The sequence below is a fragment of the Sycon ciliatum genome, chromosome 13 (genome assembly GCF_964019385.1).
Source record: "Sycon ciliatum chromosome 13, ocSycCili1.1, whole genome shotgun sequence".
NCBI lineage: Eukaryota > Metazoa > Porifera > Calcarea > Leucosolenida > Sycettidae > Sycon > Sycon ciliatum.
Window position 1 is genome coordinate 27992331 of NC_088655.1, and position 12503 is coordinate 28004833.

General features: G+C 47.4%; 1 protein-coding gene across 1 annotated transcript; it reads right to left on the reverse strand.

The window, feature by feature from the left end:
* Positions 1-3151: 3151 nt before the first annotated feature.
* LOC135829670 (beta-1,4-galactosyltransferase 2-like) lies at positions 3152-6020 on the reverse strand. The gene has a single exon (XM_065342058.1). The coding sequence runs from the start codon at positions 5562-5564 to the stop codon at positions 4317-4319; it is 1248 nt and encodes a 415-aa protein (XP_065198130.1). The 5' UTR covers positions 5565-6020; the 3' UTR covers positions 3152-4316.
* Positions 6021-12503: the final 6483 nt, after the last annotated feature.

The following is a 12503-nucleotide window of genomic DNA, read 5'->3' on the forward strand; positions in this document are numbered from 1 at the left end:
GAGTCGTGAGCTAAGGGTGGGGAGCTTTGCATGATGGAGGAGGGAACTGTGGTGAACTGGTGTAAAGAGCGGAATCCGAAGGCAGATGCGTATAGCACGGCGTTGAATTCTCTCCAGTGTGTCCCGCTGTTGCTGTGTGGTGTTGGAGAGGGCAAGGCTGCCATATTCGAGAACGGGTCGGATGTAGGTCGTGTATATTAACAATAGGCTGCAAGCGTTCATTGTGCCACGTGTCTTGTGGAGTTGGTGTAGTAGTTTTTTGGCTTTGTTGGTGGTTTCTATGATGTGTTGGGTCCATCGTGTGTATGTATGGATGCGCAGGTTCCCTGTACGTATTGATCAATCCCTGTACGTATTGATCAATATTGTAGCGAGGGGTGGACATAAGTGCCGGACGTTGAGAAGGCAGACTTGTCTATTCAACCGATTGAAAGCGTTGGACGCATCAGCCATGCCGTCAGTATCATCCTCGGCAAAAGCAGATTGCATCATGCACTCCCGCCTCTATGCCGCAGTCCAAGCCAGCACATAACTGGTCACATCCGACTGCCTCCTGCACAGCATGACCGGCAATGGAGAGGATTGCCTTACTGATAATTCGTCTAACAACCTCTCCAATACCTATTGGCCGAACACCTGGGCAAGCGCCATCAGGCGGCAAGCTGTAAAGGCGATAAGTGAATCAACCGATTGAAAGCGTTGGACGCATCAGCCATAATAATGCCGTCAGTATCATCCTCGGCAAAAGCAGATCTAAAAGTCTAACACACATTGTATCTGTCCTGGTGTACATTTTGTACATGTCCACGACGCGTCGACGGTACACTTGATGATAATGTCTTAATGACACGGTATATGAATGTAGCTGATGGGGCAATTGACACAACCATCGTTGTGCCAGTACGTACATGTACATGTATACGTGTGCCGGGCCCGGGCACGAGTACCTCACACTGTACTCGGCGCATTCATCTTGCACTGTACCGGTACTACGTTGCCCCATGTCCCCCTCACCACCAACGTGATTTTGTCGGGGTAGTGGTGTCTTTTACGACCAAGACGAAGTCATGCAGATGTGAAAAATAGAGATACATGTACCAAGAAAAGAAAACTTAGGAAAATGATATAGTCACTGTATCTGGCGGCGCTGCTGTACAATGTCATGAACAGTGCTGCTCAATGAAATCCAGTCGAGTTTCTCAAGTACTAGTAGGTCTACGCGTCGGGCGTTGCGCGGCCCTAGACCTGCCAACACTGTACTGGGCTGCGAAACGGAGCACTGCGCCAACTTGACTAGCGCGACTGGATTTCATCGAGAAACACTGTACTTCCGGAGGCAGAGTGACTGAGACTTGAGAGGCAAGGAAAAAGAAGAAACTCTTCCAGCTGAACAGATACAATCATGTAGATCTACATTGTATTATGTGCATCCAAAGTGTGCTTTTCTTTTTTTACCACTTTCAGGGTTGGATTTGTCGCACGGATACCCATTCGTGATGCCTAATGCGAGTAATGGAAACGCTTACTTGTGTAGGCTTAGTGTAAGCGCACGCTGTCAGAGTGTCACAGTGTCAGGGTCGCTTGACCTCGCACTTGACAGTCGCGCTGGCGCGTGATCAAGGTCTTAGGTGATCGAACCAGCCAATGAGAAACGTGCACAAAGAGTTCATGTACTAAAATAAATGGACCAAGCCCGTACTTTCAATGACACCCACGGTGCATGGACATTGTACATGTACTCTTGAACGCACTACACTGCACTCTAGAGTGCAGTGTAGTGCAGTGTAGTGCAGTGTTACATAGGACCGGCGGATTCTGCTCGAAAAGGTGACAGATTCTGCTCGAAAAGCAGTAAAATTGGCAGAACCATACAAACCTTATGGCGGGCAATTCCTCGAATTCTACTCCATTTCTTTATCCACGCACCAAACATGCATGAAACTTACCAGAAAAAGTACCGAATTCTGCCAATTTTTCTACCGGCAGAATCCGCTGGACCCTAGCAGTGTATCCTGATCATCCTTCATGATCCTGGAGCCGTTATCACGCATACATGTACATGACTGTACAATACGTGTTGTACATACTGTCATATTCATTGAATGTACATGTAAACAATGGTTTATGGCTGATCATAAAGACCCAAGCCAAGGTGAAGCAGATGTTTCTATGCAGATCTAGGACCTGCTCAATCAGCGGACAGAACCGTTCCGTCGCCCTTTGTGGACTCATGAGTGCAGCACAGAGAAAATGAGGCAGAACGAGGTCTCCTCTCATGCAGCGGAGCTCAAAGTCACTGACCGAACAGATAGCGATGAAGTCTACTATTGTAGTGAACAACCGAGCATTTTAAAACCGGCCCAAGCGGCATCCAAGTCAGAGTGGTCTAACTTCGAGAAACACAGCGAGGTGTGCACGAGGGCAGAACACATCTACGCCTAAACTCAAGTACATAATGACTGCACTTGCAAGAGAGAGAGCGAGAGACGGGGGAGAGCTGTGTGGCCTTACTAGCCTTGACCTATGCCTATGGCACTCTTGCTTCGCGGGGCGACACACAATACAATTATTATGTAACAGAGCAACAGTGTATTGGATTCCTGCCTCTGCCAGTGCATAATCGTACCACCTGTAGCTCACAATCACATGAGGTGAAGCCTGCCCACATGACGTCATTGCATTGCTGAGTGACATCCATGAACGCACAGGGGAACACTGGTGCAACAGCCGGCCATCGCTGTAGAGTAGACCCAACCAGAGCGGATCCCATCTGGAGAGACAAATCTTCATGTCCACCTTTGCCGAGCCTCTGATGATGCATAGCGTCCATTAGTTTCTAATACACTTCATACCTAAGAGAAGTCTGAAGAAATTGTTGATCGGTCCTGCTGAGACTGGGACGGTTACACCATAGCTCAGTGGTTATACATATTATATATTATACATGTCAACAAACAATGGATCACTCGTAATATTTCGCTACTCCGAGTTTCCTGCACTGTGTGCAATCATCAGGCAAACAATATTGAATATTGTTTGCCTGATGATTGCACACAGTGCAGGAAACTCGGAGTAGCGAAATATTACGAGTGATCCATTGTTTGTTGACATGTGTCATTGCTCCCCCCAAGAAATTGGATGTTGAGCACTTTTTCTGCAGCTACAGGCATAGTCTTTCTAAGTATAATATATATTATATGTATGTGTCAAAATTTAATTGTTCAATCAAAGAGCCATTCGTATATTAAAACATTGAAAATTGTTTGAAAGATCTGAGCATTATCGTTATCCTGGCCTCTAGCTAGCTTTGTCCAGAACTTGCTGGGGAGAGGAGATTTGTTTTACTGCAGCTAAACACACGCACGGCGTGGTGGATTAGAATAAAATGAACCGCGGACCCAGCCTGACGTGCCATACACACACGCACGTACGCGCATGCACACACACACACACACACACACACACACACGTGCGCACACGCACGCACACACACACACACACACACACACACACACACACACACACAAACGTGCGTTGTACTGCTCAGCCTTGATGTGCAGTACTGGTCAATGTGGCACCCGCGCCAAAATCGCATCTCATTGGATACCTGAAGGGCGGGGGGGGGGGGGGGTTAAATGCATGCTCTGGAGGTTACAGGATGAGAACCGTCCAATGCAAAGTTCACTTCAGCGATACAGATAGATAAATAATATTGTGGAACTCTGCCGCTCTACACAGATATTTGCCGGTGACGGTGCCAGCCGAAACCTGCGGCCATTTGTTAAATTAAATACACGCACACATAATAGTACTGTTATATTATGCCAGTCAGAAATTGATTTCTGCGGAGGATCAAGAGCTATGAAGTATTTGAAGTCTTCATTCTGGCACTGGGGGGGGTGTACTAGATATTCCACAGAGTGAGTATTCATACACCGTCGTGTAGGATGAGATGCTCACCTCTAGAACAGTGGGCACTGTCAATATGCTCTGTGTACTGTCGGTCGACATTGAAATCCGTTGGGATGAGCGAGACTGGCGCCCTCACTGCTTTTTAGTGCGTGCATGCACCATGGTTCGCGTACACACACTAAACACGGAGCCAGCAGTGCTCGCGGCTGCAAGGCAAGCGCCACGTGGCTGCTGGACTTCACAACGGCGAGTGCATTGCCGCTTTGCCGATGACCGGATGAGCCAAGTCTGGCCGTATCACAAGCTCAAACGCGATAGAAAATAGAACAGCGATTAGACCAACGGTTTCACGACTGGAAACGGTATCGTTTACAGGATGCTGTTGCGATTTTCAGGTGCTAGTGCTAGTCGTCATACTTGATCTCGGGCGGCGGAACGAAGCGGTACTTCATTTGCAGCTGTATCTCACTCAGGCCGGCATCGCTGAACCGGTGTACATCGCCATCCTCGTGTGGCCAAATGTCTACGCGAAGCAGGGTGAACTGTTGAACGGTTTGTCGCCGCAACAGACGGTATCTGATCGTCGGAAGCCCCTCATGTCGCGCAAGCTTTTCCGCTACCTGTAACAGCTGGAAACGCAACGGATTCTTGCGACCCGCGGTGTGTCCTGACTTCTGAGCAACGTATCGTCCGATACTCTTGTCCAGACGTCGATAGCCACCAATCACTTTTATACGTTTCTGAAGGTCATCGTCTTCTCCTCCCCAGCCAAAGTATCTGTTGCTAAAACCGTTCACCTGTGCGTATCGCTCGCTTATGAACATGTTTACACCGCCTGCGGTCGTCTCAAACGGTAGTCCCCAGTTGTACACATCTATAGCGCTACTCAGTTGCCATGCCCACACCTTGGTCGTCTGCATGCAGTCGTACGTGTTCCGCTTCGCCACGGGTATCAAGTCCACGTCATGCAGCACGATGCATTGGAACTGCTTGTCCGCTGGACGTCCGCGATTCATCTCCACAAATCCGATGTTGAACAGGGCGCCGCGGTTGAAACGGCTTGTGAACCCTTGTTCCACGATAAACACTTCAAAGACGATGCGCTGCCCTCGTAGAAACTCTCTCAAAGACGAGGCGAACTTCTGCAGCTGTCTGCTTCTGTTGCGATATGGCACGATTACAGCCACTCTTGTCCATTCACTTGCATCTCCAGTTGGAGTACCAGCGGCCACGCCGTTACCCTTGGCATCATCCGCGGTGGCTCGTCCACTACCAGTGTCGTCGTCGTTGTTGATCGAACTCTCGGAAGTTGCCGTCATCCCCTGCTGCAAGCTTCCTGCCAGCGCCCGCTTCAGATCTGCGAATGCCGTCGATGCAGAGGTTGGACGGGCTGCGCGGGCGGGCTGTGCGGTGGGGGTCTGAACGCCATAATCATGCTGACCAATTCTTGCTGGGAAGAGCAAATCAGACGCGCAGTAGCCAGCAACGGCGTACAACAGGAGAGTGAGAGCGCCACGCGCCGTCGGTGGCCCAAGATAGCTACATGTGCTGCCAGCACCACCAGCCCTGGCGACAGTATCTCCAAGAGCAGAGAAGACGACTTCTGAACTAGCTCTCTTGGGGTTCAATCCAGCACTGCCCGCCAATGTCATGTCGACTTGTCTCCGCCAAGATAACAGGCCAGGCTGCAGAAGCGTCCGTTGCAGTACAGCGACAGGAAATAGTAATTATCCCGCAGAATCGCTTTCGACACTCGTATTACTAGCAATGCCACTAATGGCATGTGTGTTTGTGCGTGCTGTTCGATCGTGTGGTTTCTCTACGCGCTGTCTGCACCACGCACATACATGAGTTTGTACTGAGGAGTGGCAAACTGGTATCGGCCACACTGAGTCGCCACTACACACAGCTGCTACAAGTTCTAGTAGATCTACACTGTCTAAAAGTACACATTTGAACATGCGCAGATTGAGCATTTGAACATACATGTATATTAATTATTTTAATACTGTACAGATGGAAGTAAGTTTCGTGAGAGGATCCTGCAGTTATCGTCTACTCTCACTCTCGGCTCACAGCATAGCATCCATCTCGCGACACCTCGGCACAGCGGCCCGACCTAAATGTTTTGCCCGTACAAGAGGCAAGGCCACCTAAAATGCCCTTGCCGTCTCGTGCTATACTGTCACTGTGGGGACCGTCCTCATGCCTGTCGCCTATTTGAAGTACAGTACACTGTATTTCAAATTAAATATGTTGGCAGCCTCGTGACCGGTCGACCTGTCTTCAGCCATCACCATGATCACAGTTACAATGGGCGCCCTTCATGCCGCATGGGCACTTGGGCAGCCCTCGGCCAGTACTGCTGTACTGCAGTAGCGTACACGCCACCGCCACCGCCACCGCTCAAGTGATCATCAAGGACAGGCTCGCTTTGGCCAGTTTAAGTTTGGGTCACAGAAAGCGACATTGGACACGCTCCATGTGGCCCCAGAGATCAGGCCTCTGGGGTTTGGGTGTCATCTGGTCATATTGGTCTATGATAATATAGGTGCGTCATAATAGATGTATGTATGTATAAATAATATAATAGTACAGCACGCATATAGCTCATATGAAAAAAATCAAATGAGGGTCATGCATCTGTCGACAACGTCGAGCCAGTGCGTTCTGTCTGAGGCAATGTATGTATGTATTGTATACTTTACTTGAATTCGCAAATCCAAACGAACACAAATGCTCAATGACAAGGCAGCGAATATTATTATGTTACAGGGAAGGAGGGTTGGGGAGAAAATAAGGAGAAAAAAGAGAGAATGGTAGATATCTCAATGAAGAGCGAAGCGTTATCAAAACTACAAGTAAGCCAGCGAACCACAGTTCTGTAACCCGCCTACTATTTTTTTTCAGATGAGTCATGTACATGCGTGTGAATCCTTTCATACTCATAGCGTGCTACGTGGGACTGGGCTGCATATAGCCTATATTATAGGACATCTGGTGACGAGGGGAGCATTCGGTACTCTTTGAGTACAGTGCGTTACATGTAGCACTCGGCGGATAATCCCGGCTGCAACCTTGGCAGAATTTGATGCTTCTTCTGATGTGGTAAATTCATGTTTGGCACCGGTAGCTGGACAAAGAAGTGGAGCAGAAATCAAAGAATTGCCTGCCATAAGGTGTGACTGGTTCTCATTTCACTGCTTTTCGAGCAGCATCTGCCAATTTGTGGAGCAGTATCCGCCAGGGGGTAATGCGCAGTGCACTGGAAACGGCTCTACCAAACTCGTCGCAGAACGTTATTATTATTATTATTATTACGCACACACTCATGGCCTAGGCCAATCAAGGAGGAGGTGAGGGCGATTATAGCCAGCCATGGCAAAAGAAAGAAGAAAAAAAGAAAGAAAAAAACGTGCAAATCAGAACAACAACAATAAAAGAAGAGATTGGGCTGCAAATCAAGTTGTATTATTAGGTTTAAACATTTACGGGAAATGGTCCGAGAGATCACGAACAAAGGCAGAAATGTTTTCACATGATTGCATTTTTTGGGGAAGCGAGTCCCAGAGACAATAGCTAATGAAAACAGGCGAGAGACTCATTGAGTTATTTCTTGAAATAGGGAATCTTAGTTTATTACGACTTGACGAAGAGGAGTTAAACCAGTTAAGCGCATTTTGAATATGCATTGGGGCCTTCAGCAGTCTAATCTGATGGATAAATCTACAGCAGAGTCCGTTAATTATGGTTTGTAAAGGACAGGTTTTGCATTGGGAATACAGAATTGTTAATGGGGTGTCAAGTGGGAAGCGAAATATCGCTCTCAAAATCCTGCGATGCATTAGCTCAAGCCGCGCAAGCATTCCTGCTCCAGCACTGCACCACACAATGCTACAGTGTAAAATTATGGGTAAGATATAGGAGGCATAGAAGCCCGACGACATACTAGTGGTAAATGGCTCATGTGGCTGTATAGAACACCAACAGCCGAACTTGTCCGGCGCTCGAGATACTCCAGATGGTGGGACCAACTCATGCCTGAGTCAAAGATGGCTCCAAGGTGTTTGTGGTGGCTAACAATTGGGATGGGCGTCCGGTCGTCAGGGAAGTGGAAAAGGTACTGGTCGATGTGGGAAAGATCGGAACGCGGATGAGGTGGAATGCACAATATGACAGTCTTTCCAGCATTAGGTCGAAGTTTCCAGAGACGCATCCATTCAACCACTGAGCGAATTTCCGACTGTTACTTCCCGTGTGAGGGTGGTGTAGGCCGAGGAGGCGCTGGCTGAACCAGTATGTGGTTTTTTTGGTGTCTCAACGACTCAAGCCTCCTGTACGGGCAAAAATACCACCTTTATCAATAAAAGAAATGCAACTAAAATCCAAACAAAAACAGTATGAACCAGTAATATGTTGTTGGTGAAGGAGTGGTTGGGCAAGGACTGAAGAAACGACCTCAATGGCTCGGCAGTTGCAGTGTACTCTGCAGTCGTAATTGGTAGGGAACAATCGAACAATGCAACTACTAGTAACCACGCCAATTTCGATTAGGCCTTGGCGGATAATGCCGGCAGAAAAATTGGCAGAATCGGTACTTTCTCTGGTAATTTTCATGCATGTTTGGTATGTGGATAAAGAAATGGAGCAGAATTCGAGGAATTGCCCGCTATAAGGTTTGTATGGTTCTGCCAATTTCGCTGGTTTTCGAGCAGAATCTGTCACCTTTTCGAGCATTATCCGCCAAGGCCTAATTTCGATTGGGGCAAAAACGAAACAGCCCTGTTATTACTGAGATCGAATCTCCATAGTCAATTGACAGCATACTCATCGCCCCCACATGGACTCGATGTCAGACATGTTGGGTGGACTGTGAAAGGCACTTGCTCAAAGTAGAAGACTCCCTTCTCTAAGCGTTTGAAGCCCGCTGAAATCCCAGTATCTGATCCAGAAATATTCCCAGCTCAAGCTCGATCCACGTGGACAGTGGGCACTGCTCAATAGTCCATCGGCGAAATCTTAGAAAGGGCCTCTTTCGGCGAAGGTGATGCACGGAAACTCCAACTAAACGCCCTTTGGCACACTAGCTCATGAGACCCCATAGAATACGAATCCGTTTGTTGGACGTTGCCAATCCAGTCCAGGATAGTCGAACTGGGTCGAATACCTTCTTCTGATTTTCGTAATTTCGTCCACCATTACCGATGATCTTTCTGATCAACTTTTTTTCGCTTGGCGAATGTTCTTGAGCCGCTGAGCAGAATCTACGCACGCTCGAACACTTGAAATGCCTGCATGTTGACGGTTCGCAAGATGCTAGCGAGCTTGGTGGAAATCTATTATTTATTTTAACATTTTTGGGGGAATCTGAATTAGAACGGTAGAAGCTCATTCGGAGAAGACGGCATGTCGCCGCTGTCGGATTGTCGCTACTGTGTTTCAGACGTATTTGCTTGAACATGCTATTGAGGATGGACAGAAGATGAAGTGACGGCTATCTTGAACACGGACGTGGTGTCTACATTGTAGCTGAAACATCTCATCTGGCGTCTAGAACGCAATTATTATGAGTTGTGAGTGCCAGCTGAGCTGAACACAAGCTGGACACCATTCGTCAGCTGGGAATTTGCATGGAAGCTCTTGATAGTCACGATCAGCATAATTATACAGAGGTAACCTTGTTTGACTCAATACGCATGCAGGTGATACCACTAGTGGCACTACAATGTAAATGGTGCAAAATTGATGCAACAGCGAATATGTACTTCGTACAATCACGAACAATTGTAAGGCAAGTGTTCATGCCTGTCATAGAAGAATTTCAGCCCGGAAGTCTTGTTGTCATGGTCATAAATAATACAGGACTTGAGTTGGCTCTGGACATAAACACACTTGTGGTGAATACGGTCATTATTGCGAGAAAAATATTTAGCCACTGTATGTTAACACCTGATGCCGCACTACAAGCAATATTTCATGTACATGTATGTGAGACTCAATTGCATTCACAAGGCCGTAGATGCATGTAAGCACACAATGCTGTACAGTATAAGTAGTAGTCGACATGTGGTGTCTTCCTGCTGCACATGCACATGCGGCAAGTTGGCAATGACACATGACCTATCTGCACCGAACAGCGTGAGCTTAGAAAGGAATATTGCACACATAGTGCTATTTGTGTTCCGATATCGTTAAGCCGGTATACATGTACTTGTACTAGTATCCTTATACATGTACCTGGTCACTCGATAGGCGATGCCGACTGTACTAATCTTATGCATATTACCCGACAGGCTATAGCACACTGCGTCAGATCACTATGCAACAAAACAAGAGCTTTGGAGCGAATATACACTGAAGCAAAGTAGGTTTCAACGGTACAGCACTAGTCACGATGAGGGGAATTACGAGGATGGTTAGGCCGTGACACATAGATGATGATTGTTAATGATTCATGCACGGTGGAAAATTACCGCCAATGGCGATGATATTGCTTTCACAACAATGACATCAGTAGGAGCAGTGACACAACCATACTGCTCCAAGTAGCATTTACAAGCGAGTGAAGGGAGAGCAGACTGGTCTAATATAGTAATAGCAAACCGGGTCTAAGCAAGGAAGTAATCGGCATCAGAGGTGAGCTTGCACATCAGAAAACAGATGATGATCACCAAACACAGAGAAGTTGGCTTTGTGTATGTTTGTGTCACTGTGTGTGCATGTGTGTGTGTGTGTGTGTGTGTGCATGTGTGTTTGTGTGTATGCGGGCACATCTGTGTGTGAGAGAGAGGCAGACAGACAGATAGCATATGGTGGGAGGGATCAAGGTCTGACCTCAGAGTTAAATGCTGACAGTGTGCAGGGGCGTCGCACACGGTACGGTCACTACGGTATTGACCTTGCCACTTTTTGCCCCAGATACCCGTGAGTCAACAAAATACACTGATCTGGGATCTAAAATTCCAAAATTTTCGGCTCAGCCACCACTCCCCCACGAGTCAATATTATTGTACTTCAGATGGCTGACCGTACCACACTAAAATACCTTCCGACGCCCCTGGTGTGGAATAGCAACAGTGCGAAATCGGGCAGGGTGGTTAATGCGAAAGGCTAAAGGGACAAGCCCAACTTTTTTTGCGGATTTTCTGTCATAAAAAATAAACGTCACAGGCTGCTCTTCGTAGGTGTCCGCGTCCCAGCGGTCCGGGCAAGCGACCGCTCCTCAGTGGGACACTTGGCCGTGGCTTTTGTACTGCAATCTGTGGGAGAGCCTTTCCAGGGGTAGTACACACCTGGCCTGGGTACCGGGTATGGACGAATCCCTGGTGTTGATCCTTTTTTGTTCCTTTCCTTTTTATTTGTTTTTGCTGAGAAAGAAACGTTGCTGTTTCTGTTCCCGCCAGCGCCTTTGCTCTAGTAAAACATTGCTGGCTGATAAATGGTCATTGCTCGTGATGCCAAAGGTGAAGGGAAGCTGGGTTTCTTGCCATTTGCAACTCCCTGTCTCTGACAATGTAGCTTGTAGCTCCTAGTATTTTAGTTTTTCGACGTGCCAGACCTATTGGTACGAGCTGCAGAGATGAGGAGCAACGAAGGCGTTGGATTAATGCGTTGGATTGATGCCAATAATGGTGTTTATGGCCGGACAACGCCAGCGGTTTTCACTTGTCAGGAGGACAGTCAAGTTGGAGCAGGCAGATGACAGATTATTAATTTTGGCGCTTTTTTTGCAGAGTGGGTGGCTTGCCGAAGAGAATCATCTCAGTACCTCATGGTTACTAGTATCTGACAAATGCCTCTTATTGCTAGTCTGCATTAGAGCATAGCAGAATTGATCATGTCACAAATACTAGTAGTGTCAAGACTTGATGTGCTACGATTGTACTCAGATCATGTGGCAACTTCACGGTAATTCTTCCTGCCACTTTACGCTCTCCCGGAATTGCCTGCAGAAGGCACGTGCCTGTGCAAGGGACAACGCGTTTGCATTGCTTACTGATGCAAGCGGATGGAGTGCAGAGCAGATAAGAAGACATAATCTGGCTATTCAAATAGCTTCGGCTGCTATTAATTGGCTGGACTCCTGGATACATCGGATGATAATGACCAAGACAGCTGCCTATGTCTCTCTCTCTTTCCCTCTCTCTCTCCCCCCCCCCCTCTCTCTCTATCTTCATTTATACATGTATCTATCTATCTATCCAATCTGGGGACCGAACTGTTTCGTCCTTTGTGGACTCATTAGCACAGCACAGAGAAATGAGGCCGAACCTGATTGCAATGAAAAATAAATTCCAAAGCCATATTTAAACCAGGGCCGAATATACTGTGCCAAAAATATCTCTATCTATCTCTATCTCTTTATCTCCTTGAGGGCACACTGGGTCCCCTGTTTTCGCAATTCTCCACCTTCTCCACCTATCAACTCCCTTCTGTGTGTGTGTGTGTGTGTGTGTGTGTGCGTGCACGGGTGCAGGGTATATGCGCACATATCTTTCCTTCTCTTCCTGTCTTTACTTGGTTTGTGAATTGGCTTTTTAATCGTATCTTTTTTCGGCTCACTGTTTTATGAGTTCACCTCACTATACGTT

Coding starts and splice junctions, on each gene's coding strand:
- LOC135829670 (XM_065342058.1), bottom strand. CDS start 5,564: ATGACATTGGCGGGCAGTGCTGGATTGAACCCCAAGAGAGCTAGTTCA.